This window comes from Moschus berezovskii, chromosome X (assembly GCF_049115385.1).
Source record: "Moschus berezovskii isolate FMDL1 chromosome X, NW_MosBer_1.0, whole genome shotgun sequence".
NCBI classification, from domain to species: Eukaryota; Metazoa; Chordata; class Mammalia; order Artiodactyla; family Moschidae; genus Moschus; species Moschus berezovskii.
This window is the reverse complement of record NC_142488.1, coordinates 146312828-146340067: the sequence shown is the minus strand read 5'-3', so window position 1 is coordinate 146340067 and position 27240 is coordinate 146312828. Positions and strand designations below refer to the sequence as shown.

The 27240-nt window shown below is 56.7% G+C and overlaps 2 protein-coding genes across 4 annotated transcripts in view; both read right to left on the bottom strand.

Moving 5' to 3' along the window:
- Positions 1-1569: 1569 nt before the first annotated feature.
- On the bottom strand, positions 1570-9603 carry IRAK1 (interleukin 1 receptor associated kinase 1). 3 transcript variants are annotated; one of them, XM_088833536.1, is made up of 14 exons: positions 9374-9603; positions 9113-9280; positions 8876-9007; positions 8638-8741; positions 8293-8481; positions 7984-8048; positions 7664-7778; positions 7163-7281; positions 6496-6703; positions 6181-6246; positions 4825-5061; positions 3848-4250; positions 3271-3373; positions 1570-2984 (listed from the first exon to the last, which is right to left on the bottom strand). In XM_088833536.1, the coding sequence occupies exons 1-14, from the start codon at positions 9507-9509 to the stop codon at positions 2726-2728; spliced, it is 2304 nt and encodes a 767-aa protein (XP_088689662.1). In that variant the 5' UTR covers positions 9510-9603; the 3' UTR covers positions 1570-2725. The 3 variants fall into 3 exon arrangements, with proteins under 3 accessions (XP_088689662.1, XP_055294740.2, XP_055294739.2); XM_055438765.2 differs by having other exon boundaries at positions 2785-2984; positions 3271-3414; positions 9374-9600; XM_055438764.2 differs by having other exon boundaries at positions 2785-2984; positions 3271-3414; positions 9113-9602.
- A 2435-nt stretch (positions 9604-12038) lies between these two features.
- Positions 12039-27240, bottom strand: part of MECP2 (methyl-CpG binding protein 2) — a 60397-nt gene continuing 45195 nt past the window's right edge. The window contains exons 2-3 of the mRNA XM_055437876.2: positions 22566-22916; positions 12039-21468 (exon numbers count right to left, since the gene is read on the bottom strand). Of these exons, the coding sequence (XP_055293851.1) occupies positions 20382-21468; positions 22566-22916 (1438 nt within the window). The 3' untranslated portion in view covers positions 12039-20381. The remainder of the gene's footprint in view (positions 21469-22565; positions 22917-27240) is intronic.

Sequence of the window (27240 nt, the reverse complement as noted above, 5' to 3'; positions counted from 1 at the left end):
CTTAATAAAAGAGAGAAAATGGACAATAGAGAAAAATCAGTGAAACCAAACTTGCTTCTTTGAAATTATCAATAAAATTGATAAGCCTCTGTTTAGGCTGATCAAAAAAAAAAAAAGGAAAAACATGGGACTTCCCTGGTGGCCCAGTGGTTGGGAGTCCACCTGCCATAGCAGGACATGACTTCAATCCACGGTCCAGAAAGATCCCTCTTGCCGCAGAGCAACTAAGCCCATGAGCCATAACTACTGAAGCCTCTGTGCACCCCAACAAATAGTAGCTTCCACTCGCCACAACTAGAGAAAGCCTGTGTGCAGCAGTGAAGACCCAGCACAGCCAAAAATAAAATAAATTCAGAAAAAGGAAACAAATTACCAGTATTGGGGATGAAAGAAGGGCTATTGCTATATATCCTACAGACATCAAAGGGTAAGGGGGCATTATTAAGTTTATGTCAACTTAGATGAAACAGGTAAATTCCTTGAAAGACACCAATTGCTAAAACTGACACATGAACAAAATCTGAAGGGCCTGATATCTAATTAAAGAAATTGGATTTATAATGAAAAACCTTCCCTCAAAGAAAACTCAAAAAAAAAAAAAAGAAAAGAAAAAAAGACTCCAGATGCAGAGGACTTCACTGGTGATTCCATCAAACATTTACAGGAGTAACACTTAAGCATATATGAGCCCTTTAACAACCTAGGAGAAGGAAATACTTTCCAACTTACTTTATGAAAGTCTGCTGCTGCTGCTGCTGCTGCTTAAGTCACTTCAGTTGTGTCCGACTCTGTGTGACCCCATAGATGGAAGTCCACCAGGCTCCCCTGTCCCTGGGATTCTCCAGGCAAGAACACTGGAGTGGGTTGCCATTTCCTTCTCCAATGTGTGAAAGTGAAAAGTGAAAGTGAAGTCGTTCAGTCGTGTCAGACCCTTAGCGACCCCACGGACTGCAGCCTACCAGGCTCCTCCGTCCATGGGATTTTCTAGGCAAGAGTACTGGAGTGGCTTGCCATTGCCTTCTCCGTATGAAAGCCTATCTGATAGCAAAACCAGGTAAAGATATTACAAGACAACTACAGATCCGTATCCCTCATGAACAGATGCAAAAATTCTCAAATGGTATTAGCAAATGGAATTTAGCAATATATAAAAGGGTAACATCATGACCAAGTGCTGTTTTTATCTAAAGAATACAAAATTGGTTTAATATTAGAAAATCAACTTATGGGGTTTACCACACTGACAAAATACACCCATGACAATTCTATTGGTAGCATCATACTTCACGGTGAAATATGACACTTAGCACCTAATACTGAGAACAAGGCAAGGATGTCCCCTTTCACCACTTCTATTCAAGACCGGACCAGAAGCCCTAGCTAGTGTAACAAGGTATGAAAAAGAACAAAGGGAATTCCCTGCTGGGTCAGTGTTTAGGATTCTGCGCTTTCACTGCCGTGGGCCTGGGTTAAATCCCTGGTCAGGAAACTAAGATCCCACAAGCTGCATGGTATAGCCAAACAAAAAAATAAAGAAAGAAATGAAAAAAAGAACAATAGCATACAGAATGGAAAGGAAGAGGTGAAACAGTCTTTATTTGCACATGAGATGGTTGTGTGCAATAAATCATCCCACAGTATGTCCAACAGCTATTAGAGCTAATATGTAAATTGAAGCAAGGTCACAGAAGGCAAAGCTAATGGTCAGAACTCAATTGTGCTTCTATACACAAGTAACAAGCAGTTAGAAAAGGAAATAAAGATGCCATTTACAATAAAAATGTGTATCACAGGGGAAAATGTAAAAGCTGTGAAAGTACTGCTGGGCAGTAGTCTTGTGTGACCTGTCATCAGCATGGCGGCTTACTGGGAGAGGAAGCAAGTACCTGCAGAGTATTTGGGGTGGGGTGGGAGACTGGTGTCTGGGTTTGGACAGTCAAAAAACCTGAGAAGAAAGGCCCTGGACAAGCTCAGGGCTTTGCCACAAAATCTGAGTACAGCCAGAGATAAAAGGGTAAGCTTTTATTACTCCAGGAGAACTTGGACTCCACCAATGCCTCGCTTACGTGGGGCCTGTAGTGTGACTCATGACTGCAGACACAGAAGCATCTGGAGCCTCTTCTACAGCCCTGGGCTGCTCTCAGAGACACTCAGTGACACGAACCCTGATTTGCTCTCAAAACTCGGAGTCCCCTTGTCTTTTTCCTTTCTCTCTGCCTGGCTCCCAACTTCCTGCCTTCTTGGGGCTTCTCACTGTCTGGGTGACACAAAAGTGTGTACCAAGCCAAACCTGGGTGAGGGGCATGACCCCTCTGCCACAAGCTGTGCCTGGTGCGGAGCCTGTGGTCTAGAGAGCCCGACCTGGCTCAGTGACCGTCCGCAGCACCGAGAGGTGTCCTGGGTGGTGGACCAACTCCTGGCCCCCCAGGGCAACCTGCAGACACTGGCCTGGCGGGAGGTGCTGTGGGACTCCCCGGGGCCTCTCGGAAACCCCACTTCCAGCTTGTGGACTGAACCACGGGCCAGCCACACCTCTGTCTTTTCCCAGTTACAAGGCTGGGAGGGGCCCCCGCCTCGACGGCTCTGTGCCCTGTAGCCCTGGGCTACAAATGCCCTGCCCAACTGGCAGTGCCCACTCCCAGCTCCTCCTTGGCCCCTCCAGAGCCAGCAGCCTTCTGCTTCCGCAGATGCTGAACCAAGGGCAGGTCATGGAGATGTCCCTGCCCTACTCAGGGCGGGGGACTCCAAGCCTGGCCTGTGCCCACACCCCAAAAGTGCCAGGGCCACCACACACCCTCCTCCAGGCGGATGGAGTCCCCCCACCCCCAATGCCCACGGGTCGCCAAGGGGTTGAGGGCCATGAGAACTTCCGACCATGAGAACTTGGACTTCCAGGTTTGGGGATTGGCCCAGGCGGGCGGTTCAGCTCCGAAACTCGTCTCTCTCTTCGGGCCCCTGCCTGTCCTGCAGGTCCTGGCCTGAGTCTGCACAGCGGGTAGGAAATGCCAGTTGGTTAGCCGACAGTGGGGCTGCCCTACCCCCTCGCTCCCAGGGTGCTCTCTGGACTTAGTGGTTTCCATTCCTAAGCAGCACTTCTTTGAATGGAACCTGCCCAGCGGGGGCTTCGTATGTTTTGGAAGCACGGGCAAGGCTGATAATCCAGGACTAAGGGGAGGGGAAGTGTTGGCAGGACAGGGAGGTGGGATAGGACAGGATCGGGCTGTGCCCAGAGCACATGATTTCTCAAAGGCCACCATTCTCGGAGGGTACCTGGGAGAGAGCTGGATGAGAGCAGCTGCAGGCTGTCTAGGACCCCGTCCTCGTACAACGCCAGCTTCTGCAGCATCTTCCGTCGTGCCGGATTGATCACGATCTGTGGGGGCCGCGAGGATGTGGAGCTGCCCAGGAGGGGTCCTGGCATGGAGAGAGGACCCTCTGAGCCTCTGGGAACTCCCTGCTGACACTCACTGCTGGCCTCGCGAGCCTTCCCCATCCCCAGCCTAGCTCCCTCCCTGCCCTCCCAAAGGACAGAGGTCCTTAGTGCTCTGTCTGTGGGCAAGGCCTGGAGCCCAATCGTGGACTAGGCCTGCCTTGCTCCTCCTGGCCTGTCCTCAGTCAGCTGGGGACATGGCCCGGTGAGACGAGATGGCCTGGATGGGATGGTCCTTCTGTGGACCTTCCTGGGGTCAGGTGAGCAGCCCAACACAAGACGGCAGCCCGCAACTTGCTAAGGACAGACGGAGCTTCACAGCGGGTCCTGGATCTCTCCTCCCAGAAGGCTGGGGTGGGGAGGATGGGGAGGATGGGGTTTGCCCGGAAAGGAGGCCTTTGGTCTCCCTGCTGGTACCTTCCACAGCTGTGGGCTGGAGACCCGGGCCGCTCCCCCAGCTCGACTCTCGGGCGGCATCCCCTTGGGTGCAGGCAGCCTGCCCGAGGGTTGCTGGCGCCCAGCCAGGGGTTCCTGGGCCCGCAGGGTATCCGGGGCTCAGATGCCAGGAGTGCAGGGCAGCGGAGAGGTCAGACATGCTCTCGTCACTCTCCACGGGCTGGTTGGCACCTTTTTGTGGCCAGTCTGTAGCCTGGGCCTGGGTCCCCGCCAGGGGCTGCCAGGGGCTGGCACAGCTTAGGGCGCTCCCGCTGGTGGACACGTAGGAGTTCTCTTGCGGGGAAGGGGGGCTGTGGCTGGCAGCCTCCAGCTCCAGACATGGCCCTGTCACTGCAACCTGCAGCTCCTCCAGTGTCTGGTACACCTGCAGGGAGAGACCGGGGCTTTCAGGGTGAGTGGCTCCGTTCAGGTCCTCATGGAGGGTGGCGGAACCGCAGGGCAGCTCCGGGTCAGGGCCAGAGAAGAGAATCATAGCCACTAAAGCTAAGGACCGAGAGTGGCTTCTCTTTGTCTTCAAGAAAGCAAACCTCGTTGCCCTGATGCCCTCAATGATGCTTCTTTCTTTTCTCAAGAGAGACAAATGAGGGATGGGATGGGGAGGGACATGGGAGGGGGGGTTCAGGATGGGAAACACATGTACACCCACGGCTGATTCATGTGAATGTACGGCAAAAACCACCACAATATTGTAAAGAAATTAGCTTCCAATTAAAATAAATAAATTTTTAAAAAAGAGAGACAAAGAGGTGGAAGGGACACAAAAAAGGCAGATGCAGTGGCACCAGGCACCCAGAAGGGGGCGCAGTAAAAAGCCAATTGCCTCCCTCTCTGTACCTGGCCGGGTTCAGTGTGGGCTCAAGCCAAACCAAAGAGCAGGTGAGCAACATGTGGAGACTGCTATCTCAAGCGCTTCCCGTACCCCCAACTCACAGGACTACCTGGGTCATCGGGGGTCTCCTCTTGGCCCGGCGGTGCAGGCAGCAGCAAGCCAGCTGGCCCAGAGCCAGGCCCAGCTCTGGTGGGCACGGCCCCGGCCTGGGGTCCACGTGCTTCTTGTAGATCTGGGTGGCGACTGGGGTGGCCCACGTGTCTGTGGCTGGCCCGCCTTGGACTGTGGTCTGGGTGCCCTTCAGGGTCACCCCGGCCTCCTCAGCCTCCTCTTCAACCAAGTCTTTCTGTGGGACATGCAACGTGAGTCTGGCCCCCGTGGGCCGTGCCTTGTGCTGCCATCCCCGGCCCTCATCTGCATATGCTCAACGCTGACCTGGGCCCCTGGGATCCAGCCATGCGCCCAGCACCTGGCCTGGCTTTCACAGAGCTGACTTCCTGAGAGGGGAGAGACGTCGACATGCCTCGAAAACCAGGGGAAACCGTGGTAGGGAGGCCCTGCTGGGGGTTTCGACGGGGAGGCCCAAACAAGTGACACTCAGGCTCTGATTGAAAGACAGCAACTAGCTAGAGAGGGCAGGGCTCAGGGGGGAGAGCCCCATGGAGATGGGGGACAGGACCAGACAGGAAGGACCAGAAGCAGACCCTGGGGTCGAGGGGCGTAGCCTTTCAGGCAGAGGAACAGGGAGCTGCCAGGTCTGGAGGACAGACAGCAAGCTGGCAACCATGTCAAGGGTCTGGGCCTTCACCCCAAGCACGGCAGGGGTAAAGGGGTTCCACCACCTCCTCATGGTTCTAAAAGAGCTTTTTGGTGGTTGCCCAGAGAAGCCATGGCGGGGACCCTGTGGGGTCTGGCATGCTGCCCCACAGCGGTGCTGATGATGGGCCCGAGTGCAAATCTATTTGGTGTCCGGTTCTGGCAGAGACCCCTCCAAGACCCGGGAATGGACAGAAACAGCCCTGAGCCTGGACAACACACCGGCTTATACACTGTGAAGGATCCTGCTGACTAAGCAGAGAGGAGCTGGATTTTGGGCTCTGGGTCAGTCCGTGGAGGAGTAGACCTGCCCCCCAAAACCCAGGGAAGGTGTCTGGGGTGAGGGGGGACATGGTCCAATTCCTAACCATTGCCTTTCCCAGGTTCCCTGATTCTGTTTTTTCCACTGTGATCGGGCTGCAGCCCCACCTCCCTGACCCCCCCCAACCCAGGTGGGGTCTGGAAGGGCCTGCGGCACCTGTTCGGGACAGACAGGTTTGTCCCTGGCCAGGCAGATGCAGCTGTCTGAGGTCCTGCCTACTCTCAACGATGAGTCAGCAGAGGCTGGGCTGGCTCCTGTGGGGCCCCGCGTTCCGGATTGTTCCTCCCTCCCTCTCTCCCTCCCCACCTGCCTTGGGAGGAGGCTCACCAAATACTTGGGCTGGGCGCCATGCATCCTCACGGCCCTCTGGCCGGCCAGGGTCTCCAGCAGCACCTGCAGAGAGAGCAGGCTGCAGGCTGGGGCCGCCGAGAACCTGCTCCCGGGACTCAAGCTTGGGGGGTCTGGAGAGTCCACATGGAGCAAAGGAATGGAGAATGACAGACATGAAGGTGCGGAGCCGCAGAGGGCACCCAAGCTGAGGAGGATGGATCCTGGGATCTGAAGCTGGTCAGGCCTGCTGGGGGATTCTCCGGGAGCCACAGCCCCGCCACCCCCGGGCCAGTCGAGGGCCCCGCAGCTCACCACGCCGAAGCTGAAGGTGTCAGTGTCCACGGCCAGCCTCCCAGTCTTCACGTACTCCTCGGGCAGGTAGGCCAGGGTGCCACGCACCGTTCGAGTCTGGGCCACGCTACTGCTCTGGCCGGGGTTGGCCCCTGCAAACCGGCTGAGACGGGCCAGGCCGAAATCCCCCAGTTTGGGCATCAGTCTCTCATCCAGAAGGACGTTGGAACTTGGGGACAGAAGGCAGTGTTGTCAGCCTGGCCCTAACCCTGTCTGAGACTCATCACCCCTGTACCTACTGCCCCCTGCCTGGTTCTGAGACAATCAGACTGGAGTCACCGCGCACCTCAGTGGCAGATCGTGGCCCGTGCTCATGGTGTTCTGGCCCCTTGGGGCTCTGAGCAAGGGGCCCCCAGAGCCTCGTCCTGCAGTTGAGGCCCTGTTCACCAGTGGGGCCCATCCTTGGCCTCCATGTCCACCCCTGGCCCACACTGAGTGCTCAGTGACCCTCAGACCCCAGCCCTGACGTCCCCTGTTCTCAGGGGAATTGCTCAGGGCCAGGCTCCTGGGGACCAGGCAGCAGGCACCCCTGGTCCTTGCTGGCAGGAGGTGTGGGAGCATCACCCCTTGCCATAGGGCTCCTGCCACCCTCAAAGGCCCCCAGGGGCTGGCAGTGTCCCCGCCTCACCTCTTGACATCTCCGTGGATGAGGCTGGGGCTATCTTGATGTAAGAACTGAATTGCCCGGGCCGTGCCCAGAAGGATGTCCAGTCGCTGAGGCCAGGAGAGAGGGGGCCAGGCCTGTGTCTGGAGGGGCACAAGGAAGAAAGGGGAGACCACGGAGCCACCGTTTCTGACACCCATCCACGCTTCCCCTGAGCACTGAAGTGTCAGGTCAGAGATGCTCCTGTCCTGGGCTCGGTCAGCCCTTGCGTCCTGCAGGTGCCTCTCTAGATGGGGTCCAGAGGCTGCCCGTTGCCTCTTGCCCTCTGGGCGATGCTGCCAAGATCCTTCCGCTACTCCGCATGCCCAGGGGAGCAGACAGGGCCCCTTTCAGAGGCCCCACGAGCTTGGCTTCTGAGCACGGAGAGGCCCTGCTCACTGAGGCCAAGGGTCCCGGCCCCGTGTCCCACTTGGACCAGGTGCCAAGCATGACACAGTGTGCCAGGCCGGGCCGGACAAGGCTTACCTGGACATGGAGGCGGTCTTCCAGGGAGCCATTGGGCAGGAAGCCATAGACAAGGCAGTAGAAGCCACTCTGAGCACAGTAGCCAGCAAAGTCCACGATGTTGGGGTGACGAAACCTACTTGAAACAGTGGGGTTTCAGCGCTCTGCTCCCAGCATCCAGCATGCCTTCCATTTGGCCATCGCGGAGTGGGGGGTGGGGTGCGGACGGTCCCTAACCAGGTTCCCTGCCTCGCCTGGGCCTGGCAGGCTGCAGACCAAGGGGGAGCCAGGTCCCCGGACATGTGGTCCTGTTGGGGCCCTGCCCCTGCCCACAGGCTCACCGCGACAGCTGCTGCACTTCGGTCTGGAAGCTCTGCTTCACTGTGGTCCACTCCAGGTCGGCCTCCTGCAGCCCTCGGGGAGAATGAGGCAGGGGGCACTGGCAGTGTGAGGCTCCTGTGGCCCAGACGTCACAGCCATCCCCCTGCCACCTGTTCTGGGCCCAGAAGGAGCACAGGGCTGGGGGCCCTGGACTGAGAAATCAGAGGGCTGAAGGAACCCTGCGGGGTTGTGAAGGGGGTGGGGGAGGACCACAAAAGCCCGAGTCTGGGAACAGCCCTTGAGGGCCCTGGTGAGGATGCACCACACACCTCCTTGAGCCTCTTCACAGCATAGACCGTGTTCCTCATCACTGCCCGGTACACACAGCCAAAGCCGCCCTCCCCGATCTTGAGCTCCTCTGAGAAGTCGTGGGTGCCCTGGCAAATCTCATGAAGGGGCCAGCAGAATGAAGAGGAGGGGACCCCCGGCAGGAGGAACACGGGGCTCTCCGGGCTGGGCTGTGGGAAGAGACCCTGTATCAGGTGAGGTCCCGTGTCCTCCCTCTGCCTCAGCCCACCCTTGCTGGGCTGCCTGGGGTGGCCCAGGGGACCAAAGGCAGCTTTGTCACTGCTTGCTGGCGTCAAACCTCTGGGTGGGGGGCAGGACCCACCTACCTTGGTAGATGAGGGGGCTGGAGATGGCAATGATGGCTGGTGGGCAGCTGGGCTTGGTCCAGGGCAGAGCTCGGGGTCAGAGTGAGTCTGGGAGCCTGGAAAAGCTTCGTAAAGACACCAGTGAGAGGCAGGCAGAGGCCAGTGGCAGGATCTATCGGGGTGGGCAGGAGCAAGGGGGTCCTTTCCTGAGGTTCATCAGGCTAACCCCCACGAACCCCCCCAGCCTGCGTTGTCTTACCTGGGGAGAGGAGGGTGGAGGCCAGAGACGGCAACTTCCGGTGGCCGGGAACTGCAGCCTTGGAGGGTGCGGAGATGCTGCTGGGTGTCGGGGAGGTGGTGTAGGGGGGCAGAAGGGGGGCGGGAGGGTGCCCTGGGAAGGAAAGGACGTTAGGCCCAGGCTGGAGGGAGAAGCTCCGGGGTAAGCCCTGGGCGGCCCCTGGCCCAGGGTCCCGGGGGTCCCTGGGGCCGCGCTCACAAGCAGTGATGATATCCCGCGCCCGCAGCAGCTGCAGGTGCGTGAGGATGCGCACGAGGTCGGCCACGCGGGCGTTGCGGTTGATCCACGGCCACAGGACGCTGGCTGTGCGCTGCCCGGAGCGCTCGCACAGCCGCAGCTCGGTCTGGTCGCGGACGATCAGGGCGGCTGCGGGGCAGGGGGCGTCAGGCCGCGGCGCCCGGGCCCCGCGCGACTCCCTGGCCCGCCCCGCCCCGCCCCTGCCGGCCTGCGGCCACCCACCGAACTGGCACCAGTCGGCGGGCTCCAGGGCGTCCATCACTTTGTAGAAGCGGCACATGACCCAGGGCGGCACCTCGTACAAGAAGTGCTGGGCGCCGGGGACCGCGGGGTCTCCCGGGCCCGGCCCCCCGGCCATGGCCACCGCCGCCGCCGCCGGGCCGGGGCCTCTGCGGGCCGCGGCGGGCGCGGGCCTCGGCCGGCCGGGTCGGCGAACACTGACTCACTTCCCCTTTAAGGTGGCCTCGTGCGACGCCCGGCGGGCCGGAAGGGGCGGCACCCGGGGCCGCCGCCAGCTAGCCCGCCGCCTCCAGCCCCGGCCACACGGGGGCGCAGCGCGCGGTCACGCCTCCCGGAGGCAGCTCCCCGAGGCAGCTCCCCGAGGCCGCCGAGGCGGACGGGTGAGCTTCCTGGAGGAGGAGGAGGGCTCCAAGGGCTGAAGGAGGGCGCTTCTCGGCCCCAGGGACGATGGGCACAGCGAAGGCCTTCCAGAAAGGGCTAGAAGTGGGGCTTCGGAGAGCTGCTGGCCGGTCCTCTTTAGGTTTCCGTTTCGTGGGGAAAGCGGTGGAGAGGGGTCAAGACATCCAGGTGGGACAGGGTTAGATGTGGGTCACACTAGGGCTCCTGGCTGACTCCCTGCAGCTGGCTTGTGAGGCTGGGGACAGGAAGAACGATCTGGAAGCTCGCAGCATCTCTTGGGCCCTGGATCCCATCTTTTCTTGGCCCTCTGGGAACCTGCTCCAGCGGTGGTTAGGTCTTTGCAGCATCTGCCCTCTTTCCTTCTTCGCTGGCTCCTTCCGCTAGCACAGAAAACGTGTTTACGTCTCTTAGAGACAGACCTTCTCTCCGGCTGCCCTCCTCCCTCTTGTCACGCTTGAGGATGGCGGGCTCTGGCGGCTCCCACCCCTTTCTCTGAAGCTCACCGAGCGCTGTACTTGGCCTGTCTGGAGTCTCCCCACAGGCCTCCGGTATGCCTCCATCATTCGCAGTAGCAGCCACCAGGAAACTGTCACCTCTCTGAACTTCTCTGGAGTTCCTCTCTTCCCTACCGGGCTCTGACCTGGATGAACTAGACGAAGATGCTTCCCTGCCTCCTCTCAGCTCAGGGGTCTTCCATAGGCACAAAGCACTCCACACCAGTTTTCCTGCTTAAGACCTTCCCAGGGTTCCTGAAGCCCTCCGAGGGATCACAGCTTTTCAGCACAGCTTCTGACGTTGTCACCGTGTGGCCCTTTCCTGCCCACCTGTCTCGCTCTTGGCACTCGCTGGTGGCCTTAACACAGCCACAACTCCTTGGGGTTCCAAGAATGTGCCAGGGCTCCCACCCCCACAGGCTTGCACTTGCAGCTCCGTCCAGCAGATACTCAGGTAGCTCGAAGCTGGCCTGGCATCCCCTAGTGCATCCTTCTTCAGCCTCAGCACTCATCTGCTTCCCCAACACCCCTCCCCGCCCCCCACCAAGCAGCCAGGGTGCCTTCCTCTTCTGTTTTTTCCAGTTGGATGCTAGCTTGAAAGGCAGGTCTTCACTAGCCACCCCCTTGTCCACTTGATCCTGACCTCTGAGGGCTGCCACCCTCCCTGCCCGCAGGCTGTCTATACAGAGACTTCAAGAGTGGTTTGCAGAAAACAGATCTGCCTGAGACGCACCTCCATGGCAGCCTCTTGCCAGAAGCTGCAGCAACTCCCCAAGAGGAGGCCGGCCACACCCTGAGCCCCAGTGGTTTCTCACAGGGACAGCGCTTACCGAGACTCCCAAGCTGAGGAGGAAACTAGTGAGCACACACACACTATGTGAACCAGGATTTGGTCCCACTTCCAATTCTGCTGGACTGCAGCTCCCGGGACAGCCCTGGCACCTCAGGGATGCTCAGGACACACACACGCCATGAATGTCAACCCTCTGTTTTACCATTTAAGGCCAGGACGCTCGAGTGCACCTCCAAGCAGCTGTGTTCACACACATGTGCCTGTGATGCTGAACTCTGAGCCATCGGAAGCCTGATGGAGGACAGCTGTAGGGGAGCCACGAGCTCCCGAGAGTGCTTCACCTCATAGGAAGCCAGGGGGTGGGGGGCAGCGCATCCTCCAGGCTGGGAGCAGGTCAGCAGAGACCTTGGCAGGGGCTCAGGCGGGAGGCACCGCAGGAGTCAGAGCTGGGGGATTTTCCAAAAGCCCCGCAGCCCATCGGGGACAGCCAGGATGCTGCCCTGGCACTCTGGGACAAGGAGCTGTGCTGCTCTGCGGAAGGCCCTTCCCGCCTGCCGGTTCAGAGCTCCCCTCTGGGCAGGCAGGCCCCAAGGCAGGCCGGTGCAGGGCGCCGGCCAGTACCCTGTCCTCCCCAGGGCGCCCAGAAAGCGGCTGGCTTCTGTGTGTTCCCAGGAAGTGCCCCACCTTGCTGTCCTGGGAGCTGTCTTGATAATGAAAGCCCAGACCTGGAGTCACTTTCACAGAGAGATTTATCGAGAATGCTAACAGCACAGGATACAGTACTTCCCAACAAAAGGTGCGAACGCGTCACTTAGAAAGGCATGCTGAGTATTCTTGGCTTTCACACGTATTAAAAAACTTACAAAAATAAAATAAAACTGCGTGCTGCCCATCTTTTCAAATAGTAAAAGAACCTTATGAAAAAATCACTTGGTTTTACAACAAAAGACACAAACGGACATTTTTATGTAAATTTATAAGGCAAACTCTTTATATAATAAATAGGTTACAGGGATTCAGTGGGGGGTGTTTTTTGAAACGTATACAGGTACATTCAGACAGGTTTACTGAAATGGTACAAATTTCCTTAATAAATTGCCTTTTGTTTTTAAATATATCAGTGCTTTCAGTCATTTGGCTATACACAAAGAACCTTTTTTTGAACACTACAAAAAAGCAATCAATATTTTTTTGTTTTTAAAACAACCTACTTAAGTTTTCTAAAGTAATTGTCCCAAAACACAAAAACTGAAGGTGAATGCAATAGAGGGCTTTTGGAGATCATCTCCAGCCAAGTCTGTCCTGGGTGTCTCCCCGCACCCCACACACATTTTTCCAGCCCTTTTCCTCCTGGGCTGGAGCCAGCTCCCTCTGCACAGGGCGACCAGGGTCCCTGCGCTCAGGAGGGGGTGGTGACCCTGCTTGGTTCTTCTCGCTCCTAAGCCCCATGCCCGAATGCTCAGCACTGTCCTCGAAGGAGGGGGGGTCCCCGGGCGCTAAGGGAGCGCGTGGCCACCCCTGTTTCGTCAGTCCTCAGCAGTGTCTGGGAGGTAATGGCTACTCTGAAGAGGATCAGGTTTTGCCATGAATCGAGAAGGGGGCGTTTCTCACATCCAAATTTTGCTGGGGATCAGATGACAGCCAAGGGTGTGCGCCACCCCCTCACCCCACCATCATCTCCTTGTCCCGGAAAGTGGGGAATCCAGAGGTTACGTTAGTGTCGTGCACTGTGGGGCAGGGTGGATTTGATGATGGTACCCTGAACGGTAATGCCCCCCTGAATAGTAACGCCCTGTCCACACACGCCTGACCTGTGGCCAGAGTGGAGGTCTCCATGGAGACACCCACCCTCTGGCGAGCCTTGCCCTGCAGGCCCACCCCGACCTTCTCCCACCGAGGTGTGGCTGGCTCCACTCACACCCCTCCTGACTCCCCTTGCAGGAACGTCAACCTTGTCTGTCCTTAAAAAAATAATCCTGATGCTACTAATCTGGGAGTGGACCAAAACCTGGTTTTGCTCTGACTTCACAAATGGCAGCTGTTCACTTTGTCAGCTCTAGGTGTCACTTCTTTGGGTGGCTTCTGGCTGATCTGGGCAGGGGGTCCTGTCTTTGGCTCTCCCCCTCCTGGGGCAAGAGGACAGCCCCTCTCCTTCTGGTTACCATCCCCTCCCTCCGAATTCTTTTGTTGGTAAAGAAAAGGTGTCTAGAAGCATTTGTCTCTGGAACAATTACTTTAAACATGGTTACAATACAGACTTCAGTTCAAACACAGAAGAGATTTACTTCGCAAAATTCCTTTCACCCACCGAAAATTACACAAATAGAAGCCTCAACACCACAGTTAAGAGGACCAGTAGAGAGAAGCTCATGTTTGGAACACAAAAGGAGAACTCAAAACCAAACCAAACCCAAACAGAAACAACCCCAGAGAGACGAGGGGAGGGTGGAGGAGGGGAGGAGCGCAAACACAGCACACGGTACAGTGTCCGGGTACAGGAGCCCCGCGCGAGGGCTCAGCACACCGAGTAACAGTCCTGGTGATATTTGGTCATATATTCAACTACTGACTCTGGAGCGGCTGTTATTGATTGAAGCAGTGACAACTCAAACGGAAGAGGCCTTGGGAGCAAGGGAAGGAGCAGGTTTTGAGTTCTGCAAGCCTTTGCCACGCCACCGTCCAGCAACCGAGGAACAGTGCACTGGGTGGGCCCTGCTGCCTGGGGCAGGCTGGGCGAGAGTCACCGGCTGAGGCTAACTCAGTGCTGCCTTCAGATCTTGGGCAGAACTGAACACGCGCCAACACCCATCTGCAAGAGGCTGGACAGCAGTGGTCGCAGCGGCTTCCTCTGCCCCACTGGCCCAGGCTGGGTGGGAGAAGAGGCAGGGACCCACCACTAATACTGAACCGAAGGTGGGGTCCAGCCCCCAGGCCCAGGCCCTCCCAGGGGGCCTGAGGGCCTCTCAGGGTTTCTTTTGGACGCAGGCCTCAGAAGTAATGATGCGGGGAGGGAAGCTTTTGGCCCTGGTGATTATAATGCTCTCTGCTTTGGAAGAACAAGTTTCTGGATTTTTTTTTTTTTTGGTGTTTTTACTTACTTAAAAAATGATCAAAAAGAACTTACGGCTAAACTCTCTAGCAGATATTGCTCAGTAAGAATTACAAAAGCAAATGCAATTACTCGTAGGATGGTGGGGGGGGAGAGGAAGGAACGTTTCTGGAGTCTTCATTACCTCCTGGAGGGGAACCGCTGGACCGCATGTGTGGTTCTGGGGTCCCTGATGTTCTACCTGGTACGGCTCACACTTTCTGAATCGAGACACGGCCTTCCATCTCCCCTGCAGCCCCCGGACTCAGCAGAGAGGGGGCCTACCAGTGGGGAGGCTTGCTGCCTGTCTGCACACCATCACTCTGACTGGGTCACTGGAGGGTGTCGGTGGGGGGGCAGGCCACCCCCATGAATGCCAGCTGCCCCACCCAGAGATCAAAGGGGATCAGGCAGTGCCAACTACATTCTGGGCTTCGCCAGAGCCAGGGAGCACGCTTGCATCCACCCACTGAAACAAACTGTCCTACCTACACCAGCGCCCTGGGGCCTCTCTCACAAGCTTGGGAGAAACAGTGCGAAACCCAGGAGCTGCCTCCTTTGCTTGGCACTGGGAAGCCCTTGAAAGAAGCAAGGAAAGACCACGGCTCTGCTTGGACATGAGTGACCAGCAGATGGATTTGTCCGTTTTTTTTTTTTTTTGTTTGTTTTCTTCATTTGTGTTTTTTTTTTCTTTTTTTGGTTTTTAAAAATTTTCCCTTGTCCTATGCTATGGTTACCAGAAATACTGTAATTAAGCAACAGGTATAATTTTAACAGGTCTTTGTGTGTGTGTGTGTGTGTGTGTAGCCACAAGCAAAATGAGTTTATAACTGTGCAATATACAGATATATATATATATATATATATAAAAATTCAACTGCTTTGTGTGTCTAGTCGGTGTATTTAAATAAAAGGGACAGGAAAGATAAAAGCAAAAGTAAAGAGCAAAACAAAAGCCCAGGAGAGAAAAGACCAAGCAGGTCTATGCATATAGTCTAGAAGATACTGGATATAATCAGGGTCACCAGGAAGAACAGCTTTGTCACTTGACACACAGACACTGTGGGGAGAGGGACTACCAGTGGGCAGGAGCCAAACCTCGTGGCCTTTTCCCCTCACTGCTGAGCAGGACTCGAGGAGATGGGTGACCAAGGGGGCGGCCGGCAGGGCCAAGGCAAGTTTCCCCAATGTTTGGAAACTCCCAGCTGGAGACCCTTCTGTGAGGGTCCTCTCCCCTGCCCTCCCTCAGCCCCAGGCCTTAAGGAGGGCAGAGCTGGGGCCTGTCCTCGGGAGCAGGCCACACCGCAGGCAGATACTGTGGAGGAGACATCAACCTTTCCTGCTTAGTGGCCTGGGCCCTAATTCGAACCAATTCTTCCTGACACCTCGACTTTTGGCGTAGGCTCGTTGGAGATGACAGAGGAGGAAGGAACAGGTGAAGTCAGGTAGCGAGGAGGTTGCGTGCCTTCACAATTCCCTGCTGAGCACCCCTCTCCCCACCCGGAGCTGGGCTCCTGTAGCTTCACGACAGGCAGGTCTCCCTGCAGGGACCGCTACCAAGAGACAGAGAAAGAGACAGAGAGACAGACTCTCCAGTGACCCAAGGGCCCCAAGGTGCAGACCCAGCAGTTTCAGGCTGGATTCCCCGTTCACCTGCAGCACTGGCTACACAGCAGGCCAGGCTCCAAGTCCTCTTAGATCAGCCTTTTTTTGGTGAAAGTTTGCTCTTATTCACTCAGAAACATCAAGATGTAGTTTCCTGCTCAAGGTTTCCTACGTCTTCCTTCTGCAATGTTGACAAGGGGCTTCAGTGTTCCCTTTTTTCCCCTTGAACATGGAACTTTAGACCCTGGGTGAAGCAGTATCCTAGCGAGCTCTAACAATTCCGCTACGTTTTCTAAAGATTGATACCGTTTCAAAAAGAGAAGGCGGCAAAAACTGAGACTCAGCAAACCCCTGCAGTAGACAGGTTCACGCACAGAGCACTGAGATGGGGCCCTTGCAGAGAGCAACTGAGAGCCGGAACACAATGCAGCGGGGCTGTCGAGCTTGAGGGGATTCCACTGTGAGCCTGGTAACACGCCTGTGCCCCTAGTCCTCCCCGGGCACTGGCCAGTACTCAGGGGGTCGGTAGGCTGATGCCCAAAGGGCTCTAGAGAGAGCTCACTTCCCCAAGGTCTGGATGGTCTGGGCCACCCACACGGGCAACTCACATCAGGAAAACAATTTGGGGCCATGACCCTGGTAGAGATGGCTGCGCCTAGCTAGATGGCGCCGAGCTAGCCATCAGATGGCTGATGCCTGTGACCTCCCTTGGTCCTGTCGGGCCTGGTAGGAACACTCTGGAGAGGGGGCACAGAGCTCAGCTGCCAGGCTCCACGAGATCCAGGCTGCCATACCTGGTGGCTTCCCTTTACACCCTCTGTCCCCTCCTGGGCTCGCGCTGCTTGTTAGAAGTTACTTCAAATCCAGAGGTCCTGTCAGCTAAGGAAACTCCTCTCCCACCAAAGATGGCAGCATGCTTGTGGCTACTAAGTACCCTCCTTCATGATGGCTGTCATGGTAATGACAGGCAGGGAGGCAGGTGACAACCTGGTGCTGTTCCGTGTCCCACCTCCACTGCTAGTGGCCTCTAGGCTGGCATACCACCGCTGAGCAAACTGCTGCTAGCACCAGCATGGGGGCTCAGGAGAGAAGTCAGGTGCTGGCTGTGGCCAGCATGCCCAGGCCACCACTGCAGCTTCCACTGCTCAGGGAGCTGAGGGGAGTGGGGGGGAGCAGGGCATTTCTGGGGGTCTCCTGTGCCTTTAGATAGGGACTACGGTGCATAAGGGACATGTACTGGACCCTGCCATGGCCCAGGGGCCCCGCCTCACTGTGGTGTCAACGCCAGCAACGACACGGGTTAGCAGAGCCAAGTGACAGGCACAGGGCGGGGAGACCCAATGTGACAGACCTAGCCCCTCGGGTATCTGAAAGCTGTCTTATCAATTCCTGCCTTCTGGACACAGTCCCTAAGGGATGCCCCCCAAATCTTCGCGGTGTTCAAGTACACACAGAATCAACATCACACTCCCCAAATGGGCTGGACATAGCTGGTGAGAATTCTGAGACTAGGCCTGCCCTCCAACCTTCTGTCCACCTGTCTCCAGGACAGAAGTGGTACAGGACCTTCGGCGCCCCTGCCCAAAGGTGACTCACTCTTAATGCCTGTATCTGGGGGAGGGGGAATGTGGATGATAAAAGGGGGAGAAAACCCTAAGGTGCAACCTGCAGCCTTGAAACTCTATGGGCGGGAGCTGGGGAGCAAGGGGCCTGCAGGTCAGGCTGGGCAAAAAGGAAACGCCACTTGAGATTCAGTGTTCTTGACCACCACCATCGGTCAGCCCCAGAATCAACTGTTATAGATCAAAGTGGGGCATGGCAGGCCCAGCTCTCCTTGGCCCAGGACCAGATGGTGCCAAGCTGTTGGGGAGGTCAGCTTTGAAGACTGGTCCCAGGAGCCACGTTTTATGGATTCAGTGTAATGAATGCCTCAAAACCTGACCCAGCAAACCAGATGGCACTTCCATGACAAACAGGCTGGACAGCAGGCTCATGTGGACAGGGGTCCTCTGAGAGTGCCAGGAGCCTTTTGTCCTCGGAGGAAGAGGGACCCCGACGGACACGCCCCCTCTCCCAACTCCCATCCCTTCCTGGGGAGGACTCAGAAGTGAAGCCCGGCGGGTCGACAGCAGAGTGGGTTTGGTTGGGGGACTTGCTTTTGCAGCATCAAGAAATGGATACAAAAATGCTAGAAAGGGCAGCTACAACTCCACAAACAGAACAGGGCAAACTCCCTTGCTTCTAACCGTTCTGGGAGAGAGAGACACAGTTTCGTTTTTTTTTTTTCTGAAGCTACTGATTGGAACTGTCAACTAGGGGTCCTGATCGCTAAAGGACTGGCAAGGAAGTGCTAGATGGTTTCTAAGATGTTTCACTCCTTCATGGTTACACTGCAGTGAGGAAAGCTGGGGGATAGTAACTGAAATACACGAGACAACACGCACTTGACAGTTCATGGCAGCAGCTCACGTGGGACGTGCTTGTGGGTGTTTCTGGAAGCATAAGACTGCTGTCTCATTTGCTACTTTGATAAGGTACTTCTCAGTTGGACAGATTTAGATATAAGAGACATCTCTGTAAACACAGAAAAGGATATACCAATATGATGAAGATATGCAGCTAGATAAGGACTTCCTGAACAGAGGGTAAAAGCACGGGGTCTCGAATTCAAACTGACAAATGAACACCCTGCAACAAGCCCAAGCCTCGACGCCCCAACACCACAGCCCTGGTGCTGATGGGGAAAAGTGTTAAGTACCAGCCCCCCCCACCTCAGCCTCCAGCAAGCAAAGGCCGCACGGGGCCCAGCAGAGAAGAACTCCTGCTCAGAGGAGTGGCAGGGGGGTATCTGTACTCGTTTTGCCTGCCGCCCGGCCCGACTACCCTGCCCTAGCCGGGTCCTGCACAGGCCAAGGTGAGGGCTTGGCCACTCTGTGACGTTGGCAGGCCACAGCGGGTCTCTGTGCTGCCCTTGGCTCTGCAATCCCAATCTGGGTCCACTTCTCCTACCCACTGCCGTTGAGTGGGAAGGCTGAGGAGACCTGGGATCCAGGGTCTGACCGAAGGAGGGGACTCCTGGGAGAGCAAGATCCTGCCTCTCCCGTGCCCCTCAGAGAGGCCGGGGTACTAGGGCTGGGTGGATTCAGCGGAGTATGGGGCTTCCTCAGGGCTCAGAAATGGGTGGGGGGGGTTGAGGTGGACGGCGGGAAGGCCAAGGGTGGGGGCAGTTCTGGGGGCCTGAGCTGACCAGTGTCGGCTCGGGGTACAGTTGGGCACTGCGGCTACCTGGAACAGAAGGGAGCAGTGAGGACGAGGGAGGAGGGGAAGAAACGAAAAGGCTGAAATGAAAGGAGACAGAAACCGAAGGAGAGGAGAGAAACCAATCAGGAAGTCCTTATAAATTGCAGCAAACACTTAGAGTTTCGGAGCTTCGTGGGAACCCTATGTGCTGAGCCCACTTGAAAACAAGCGCAGGTCTCTACAGATCCAGGCAGTTGTCAACACCGTCACGTCTAGTGGCCTGAGGGACAAAGGGTCGCCAAGTCAAGCCCGCTAACTTGCTCGCAGAGCAGGTTTGTTTTGAAGTGGGAACATGAAGACTCAATAGTGCAAATAGTTCTAAGCTGTCCCTAAAGGAGTTGAGAATTGGAAAAGTTTTGGAAGAACGTTTCCCCTGCCTTCCCCCTGGCCCCCAGCCCCGTCTACTAAGGCTCGCTCTGAGCAGCTAGGGATGCCTTCCGCCTGGCCTGTGGCACTCTGCTGGCTGCAGCCTGGGCCAGCCTGCCAGGGCCTCAGCCCGTGGCCTTGGTGGCCTCTGTCTAGCACTACCCACTGGAGGCCAGCCCTCGGCCAATGTCACCTCTGGCACAGGTCAGTCGACACCCAGGGGGGCTCAAAGGATGCCTCCCTCCTAGCTGGGCCAGAACCGGGGCCGACAGGTGCTACGTCCCCATCCTGTGAAATGGCCTGGTCGGTTTGGGATTGGGGCTGGCGGGGAGCTGTCTGTGTGCCCCCGTGGGTGGGATCACACAGGCTGGAGCCACTGGCCGCCTCCACCGTCTCGAAAGGATACAACTGTCTCTTGCCTCGGACCTCCTGGTGCCGACGGGGGTGGGCGTAAGGGAGGCGGGGGTGGTGGTGTGGAGCTCGAGGCTGGGCGGGGTGGGGGGGGAGGAGAGCTGAGACTGGGGTACCGATGGCCCCCAAACCAGGAGTGTCTTCTCAAGCGCTCTCTGTCCCTAGTGACCACGTCGGGGGGACTGGGTGGGAGGGAGGTGCAGGCACACCCTAAGAAGCCTGGGCAACAGCTTGTCTGGTCAGTAGTATCTGCAGCAAGCCTTGTTGAAGGAGCCTAGTTTAGAAAAGTGCAAAGCTACTTCTGGCCCTGGTTAGGTCTTCAACCTGACTGTGCTTGTCGATAAGAAAAAAACATCCCCAATGCTCCAACTACTCCCACCCTGAAGCCACGAAACTCTAAGTTTACTGAAAGAAAAAAAAATATTTTTTATTTCAGTTAATCGGGAAGCTTTGTCAGAGCCCTACCCATAAGGAGAAGAGACAACAGCTGCCTTTATTCTTGTTGGTTTGCTTTGCAATCCGCTCTGCGTAAAGTCAGCTAACTCTCTCGGTCACGGGCGTCCGGCTGTCCACAGGCTCCTCTCTGTTTGGCCTTGGCATGGAGGATGAGACAATGTCTTTGCGCTCTCCCTCCCCTCGGTGTTTGTACTTTTCTGTGGCCGGGGCCGCGGCGGCGAGCGCAGGCTGAGTCTTAGGAGGCTCCTTGGGGCAGCCGTCGCTCTCCAGCGAGCCTGCTCTCGGCATCTTCTCCTCCTTGCAGACACTGCTGCTCAAGTCCTGGGGCTCGGGGGGGCTGGCGGGGTCCTCGGAGCCCTGGGGCTCGGGTGGGGGTGGGGGCGGGGGTGGCAGCAGCGGCACGGGGGCCTTCGGGGGCTCCACGTGGTGGTGGTGGTGGTGGTGGTGCTCCTTCTTGGGGGGCGAAGAGGCACTGCCGCTGCGCCCCTTGGGGCTGCTCTCCTTGCTTTTCCGCCCTGGGCTCTTGCAGGTCTTCAGTCCCTTCCCGCTCTTCTCACCAAGTGTGGACACCAGCAGGGGCTTCACCACCTCCTTCACCTCAATGCTCACCGTCTCCCGGGTCTTGCGCTTCTTGATGGGGAGCACGGTCTCCTGCACGGACCGGATAGATGACTCCTTCACGGCTTTCTTTTTGGCCTCAGCAGCAGCGGCAGCAACCACACTGCCCGGCTTTCGGCCTCGTTTCTTGGGAATGGCCTGTGGGTCTGCCTCCGCTTTTCGCTTCCGGCCGGGGCGCTTGATGACCATGACCTGGGCCGAGGTGGTGGCCCCACCCCCTTCCGCCTTGCTGCCTGGCGCAGCTTGGAAAGGCATCTTGACGAGCAGCTTGCCAGGACTTTTCTCCAGAACCCTTTTCACCTGCATGCCCTCTGATGCGGTTGCCTTGGGTCTCGTGGTGCCACTCCCTTTGGGGCGTCCCCGACCTCTGCCAGTTCCTGGAGCTTTGGGAGATTTGGGCTTCTTAGGTGGTTTCTGCTCTCGCCGGGAGGGGCTCCCTCTCCCGGTTACCGTGAAGTCAAAATCATTAGGGTCCAGGGAGGTGTCGCCTACCTTTTCGAAGTACGCAATCAACTCCACTTTAGAGCGAAAGGCTTTTCCCTGGGGACTGTGGGAACAAGCGGAGACACAGAAAGAATGGTTAGAAGCTTCCAGAGCAATGCTAGAGGTGGGGCACAGGAGAAGGTGGGTGGTGAACCCTCTGACAGGAGGTGTTCTGCAACTGACATGCCCAATGATACAGCTTGCCAAGAGGGACATTTACAAGAAGCTGAGATGAGCTAAAACTAGGGAGCTGTGGTCCCACTTACACAGGAGGCAACTGGGTCACCCAATGGCCATAGGTGCCCACATGGCCTGCTGTTACCTGGATGCCCCCGGGAGTTGCACTCCTCAGCCCCCCAAAGGGGTCTGGCCCAGGGACCCTGTCTACCTGCCAGACTGAACTCTCCAGGAATCAGTTTCCTCATTCGCCAGTAGGTTGATGCTTTGCTCACCTTTATCTGAATTACTGGAATTAAATGAGACTGTCTACGAGTGACTTTTCAAAACAGCTAACCTGTCTGGAGTCATCTAAAGGGGACAAGTGAAATGAACGTAGTCACACTTGTCCTCTAAAGATCTGGCTAGGAAGTAACTTTGTTTCAACAGGTCACACCCGACCACCAGCCCACAGCTGGACAAAGGCCAGAGGGACAGTGGGAAAGGCACTCTGAGTCCATCTGGGGCTCTCTCTAGGCTGTATTGGACAGCCCCCCTTTCCCAGCACTCCTCACACAACAGTCTGAACCCTATGAATTTGTATTTTTCAGGGTTCATGAAGTACTGGCACAGAAGGACTCTCCCACAAAGAAGAGGTTCCCAGGTTCTGAGGACAGCCCCTCTGCTGGGAAATCAACAGCAGAGTATGCATGGCGGAACTCTGCGTCCCCAGTGCTATTCTTCCTCCAGACAAGGCCCTGATGGACATCTCCCTCAGGGCAGTGACCTCCCCTGGTGGTCATTCCAAGCATACCTGGTCGCACCCACCAGTAGTGAAGAACCGACCGGAAGTGGGGTTACACACACACACTTTCTTGATCCATGAGCCGCAAAGAGCTAACACTCCAAGGGGTCCCCATCAGTTTCTTAGCGGTGGTCCCTGACTCCCCACCCTCCGCCAGTAGCCTTCCCTGCTCTGGAGAGACAGGAATCACCCTCACTTACTTGATCAAGTACACATCATACTTCCCAGCGGAGCGGCCAGATTTCCTTTGCTTAAGCTTTCGGGTCCAACCTTCGGGCAGAGTGGGGTCATCGTACATGGGGCCCCGGTCGCGAATGATGGAGCGCCGCTGCTTGGGGGATGCAGAAGCTTCTGGCACGGCTGGGGCCGAGCCTGACCCTTCTGAGGTCTCTGCTTTGCCGGCCTCTGCTGGCTCGGCAGAGTGGTGGGCTGCTGGCTGCAGGGGCTCATGCTTGCCCTCTTTGTCTTCTTTCTTATCCTTCTTCACTTTTTTGAACTTCAAAGGTTTGTCCTTCAGGCCCTGGAGATCCTGCTCTTCGGATTTTTCTTCCCTGAAGTATTAAACAAGGATGTCAGTATCACAGGGAACAAATTGGTGTGCAGAAAAAAGTGGGTGCCGGCAGGTGTGGGGTGCCCCGACACGGGCAGGGCCCCAGGAGAGGGGCTGTCCTGCCAGCGTCCCCCAGATTGAAATGCCCTTCCCCTTCCCAGATGACTTGAGAGCCCGGGGCTGCTGACAATGATGGCCCGCAGCACCCTACCAACACTGTGGTCACCCCGAGGCCCATCCCTAGCAGGCTTGCCCAGATGGCTTCTCAGTGTTACGAGCTAGGGCCTCTGGGTTGGACGGATGACAAGAGGCTCTCTCACCTGCTGGAGAGGGTCCTATTCACCAAAATGGAGGGGGCTCCTCTTCCCCACGGCCTAGCGTGAATGTTACTCTAAGCTTTTGTGTTTGGGGTTTTCTCAAATGGGTGTTCAACGAAAACCGCACAGTATACCCTTGGTGAAGGGAAGAGCCCGACACTGTCTCTGGGGAGGTGGTGCCGAGTGCAGTGCTGAGGAAAAACCTGCAGAATTGGAGTAAGCCACACTGAGCCCAAATCGTTACTTTTTGCCATTTCCAAACATGGATCTGCACAAGTGATTTCACCGTCCTGTGCCTCAGTCTCCTCATTTTGACAATGGGTACCAACACCCTAGACAGAGATGAGTCACAAAGGCATTGTCTGAACAGTAGGATGGGGCAACCAGACACTGCTGCCCAGGGTTCTCACGTGAGAAGAGGAGCAGTTCCCTGCTGGGGGAGTCTTTCTCACCAGACCCTCCTGACAACGTGGGGCTTTGGCACTGGGACGTGCCTGATTCCAGGGCGGGCGCCTCCCTATTCTTGCATGCTGACAGACTAGCTCCTCCCTTGTGTGGGTCCCATCCGGTAGGGCCCCCTCCTTATCTCCTTGGACAATGGTTACTGTGGGGCTCCACACTCCGGGATCAGAGTCTGGCCATGCCACTCTCGTGGCTGGGCCAACAGGGTGAGAGCATCACCTGGGCCAGGGAGGCCGGCAACCAGAACTGTGCGCTCAGGGCCAGCCACCTGCAGAGCCCTCTCTGAGAAGCTCACCCCAGACAAGAGCCAGACTCATCTGTATTCCAGACCTCAGCCCCAGAACCGCCAGGCCCGTGAGGCTCACACCAGCCCACCCCAAGTGACTTCCCTTGCTGGCCACGCCCTGTAGACCGCCACCAAGGCACTATGGCCTGCTCTGGCCACAAGACTCGAATGACATGTCTCAGTGCCCAAAGGTGAGTTCACACCAGGAACTCACAGGTCGGGCCCGGGGAGACAGGGCGTGGAAAGGGCACACCCCACCCTCCTACCTATCCTGGCTGTCTCCAGCAGAGCTTGAGGGTGAGCCCAGGCTTAGCTCTGTGGCAGGAACCCATACAGTCCTGGGCCACAGCAAAACGTGGCCCTGATGGCCAAGTCTGGCTTCTTCAGAGCCCTCATGTGTGTTCATGGATACTGTAACTACAGTGAGCTTCGGCATGAACCACGTGCCCCAGGAATTCCCCTTAGGTACCAGCAAGGGTTTCAATGCAGTCTAGGGCCAGCCCTTCTAGAAATCTACCAAGAAGACATACCCATGGAAACGCAAAACAACATTCTGCATTTGAGCATGATGCTATTGACGATAGCATTCTTTTTACTGGCCCAAGACTGCGGCCAAGCCAGACAGCCACTGCCCGATAACTACTGGGCCAACACCGACACGGGCACACCACGGAGAGCCAGGCGGCCTGAACCGCAGGGTGGGACCCCCAGGAACCACTGTGAGGGCTCACGGTCCACAGAAGGCCACCCTCCAGGGGAGAAACGGAGGAGACTTTAGGAAGAAGAGGGCAGAAATGCATGGAACTAGTCTGGAGCGGGGTAGGCGGGACTGAGGTGAGGAATGGCACAGGGCCAGAACTCGCCAGGTGTGTGGAGCAGAATTTCATTTTCTGAATCACGTAAAAGTTTACATAACCAAAAAGAAAATGAAGACAGAAAGGAAGAGACTAGAACACACCTAGCATCCATGGAGGGGAAGCAGGCTGGATCAGGTCCTAGGGCAGCCTGTGCTGGGGAAAGTGAAGGTCCAAAAGCATGAACTGCTTAGATTTCAGCAAAGAACCCACTTGGCGATGTCAGGGGGGAAAGGAGGGAAAGACAGAAAGTGAGGGAGGGTCTCAAGGGTCTTATGGGGAAGAAGGTTCTGGGCAGCAGGGAGGCCTCAAGGGGGAGTCATGGAGCTGTGGTGGGTTTGATTCTGGGTGTGATGAGATTCCTTCAGCCACCATGTGGAGAGTGGCCTGCGGGAGACCCCAGAGGGCAGCAGGTGGCCTGGGGGACTCTGAGGCCTGCTGGACTCCATGCCACAGCAGCCCTGCAGCAGCATCACCTTGATGATCTGGGGCAGGGGATGGCAATTCCTCAGGGGGCGATGCCCAGGGCAGGGCAGATGACTCCAGGGGCTCTCGAGGCACGGTCCCGGGTGAGGGTAGTGGGGACTCAGGACATAACCAGGAGGTGGAGCAACACGGCTGGCCGGTGTGGGGACAAGTGCCACCAACTGAGGATGGGGAAACCTGGGCCAGCAGCAGGGCGGAGTGACAGCCAGCCCTTCGAGGAGGAACTGCAGGAACAGTTAACACCACATTATAAGCCGTCTCCACCTCAACACAAAGGAACAACTAAAAAGAAGCTCAAGGAGGGGAGGAAAGAATTCTTCGGCTACCAAGTGGGGAGACCCCTGTGCCCAGACTGCGACTTGGCCTAAATGAATTGTGTGGGCTTTGAAAGATTTTTGTTACAATCACGTGGACATAACGCAAAATCTGCCCTTTCACCTAAGTGATCGATAGATGAGTTTTTAATTGCACCAAAGATGGGAATAAGACAGCCTTTAACCATCTATAATGTCCTGGCTCTTTCAAATTGAAATTACTTGAAGCTGCTATGAAAATATGGTGATTTTCAGTTCTGTGGACTGATGGGCACAGAGGTGGTTTGGTACTTTGATTTTCTGACTGCTACTGAAAACAAAGGCCCACAAAGAAGCTTGGAAGCCATTCTGCTGGGCATGAAGTGGGGGTAAAAAGGGTGCTAAACAGGTAATCCAAGTGAGTTATCCCTGGCTCAGTTGCCAGATCGGTGGCAGGGTAACCTGAAGAAGGGAGGCCAGGCAAATACTCGAGGCCCCCCAGCAGGAGGGTTACAGGGTTTGTTAAAACACAGTTTCAAAGAAACCAAACAGCCCTCTCTTCATTCCCCCTTTCAGCAGACTGTGTATCTCTGTGTGCATGTGCACGCGCACACACACTGCCCCAGAGAGGACTGTGAGAACTGAGCACCTAGTTCTTAAATTCATCCATTTGAGACTTGCAGGTATCCATCTCATCAACTCTTCAGTGTTAACAGGTCAAAAGAAAAGCAGAGATATAACCAGACAAGGTCAGCTGTCTGCGGTCACGCCTGAGATGACACGTGATTGTGACGGCCCTTGCCCGAAGCCAGCCTCAGTTCTGGGCAGGGAGGCCAGGGTAGAACCAGACTCACTCTCTAGGCTTCAAGTGCTCCACGTGTGGGGGAGCGGATGAGATGAGGCAGCCAAGGGTGACCCTGTCCTCTGTCCCAGGCACAGAGGAAGGCCAGACACAGCAGGTCTTCAGCGCTGATAACAAGTGCTCCAGGCAGGGCAGACCACGTGGGCCTGGGTGACCCCAGCAACAGCTCTATCCCGCCACCACTGGGATGCCCCTCCCTGGAGGAATGAGTCAGGGTAAGCCCCGTGTGTCACCCTGACTCTTGACTTCTGAGAGGCCTTCCCTGCTCCACGCAGCACCCCAGAGCGCACACGCGTCCTCTTTCCTGTCATCCCCTCGCTCAGGAACCGTGTGCCAAGGGACAACGACACCCCCTGGCCATCAGCTTCAAGGAGGCAGCCAGGATATGCTGACTATGGGCACCTGGGCCCTGGGTTTGGCAGGAGAGGGTGCCAGAGTGGCCACCGAGGGCCCATGAAAGCCAAGAGTGACGCTTACAGTGACGGAGACTGTGTGGCCACAGAGGACGGTCATGCTGGGGGTGCAGACCCACGGACCGGCTCCCCGCAGTGAGGCAGAGAGACCTGCAGAGGCCCCTCTGGCCGAAACTACCAAAATTGCCGGACTGAACGACTTCTAGAAGGTGCTATAGAAGACAGTGCTTACAAAGGTTGACCGATACTCACAAACTGGCCAGAGACTAAGGAATACGCAGGCTAGAGAGGCCGGGAAGGGAGGGAGGGAGTCCTGTTCAGCGAGAACTCTGGCAGGCGCCCTGCGGCCGGC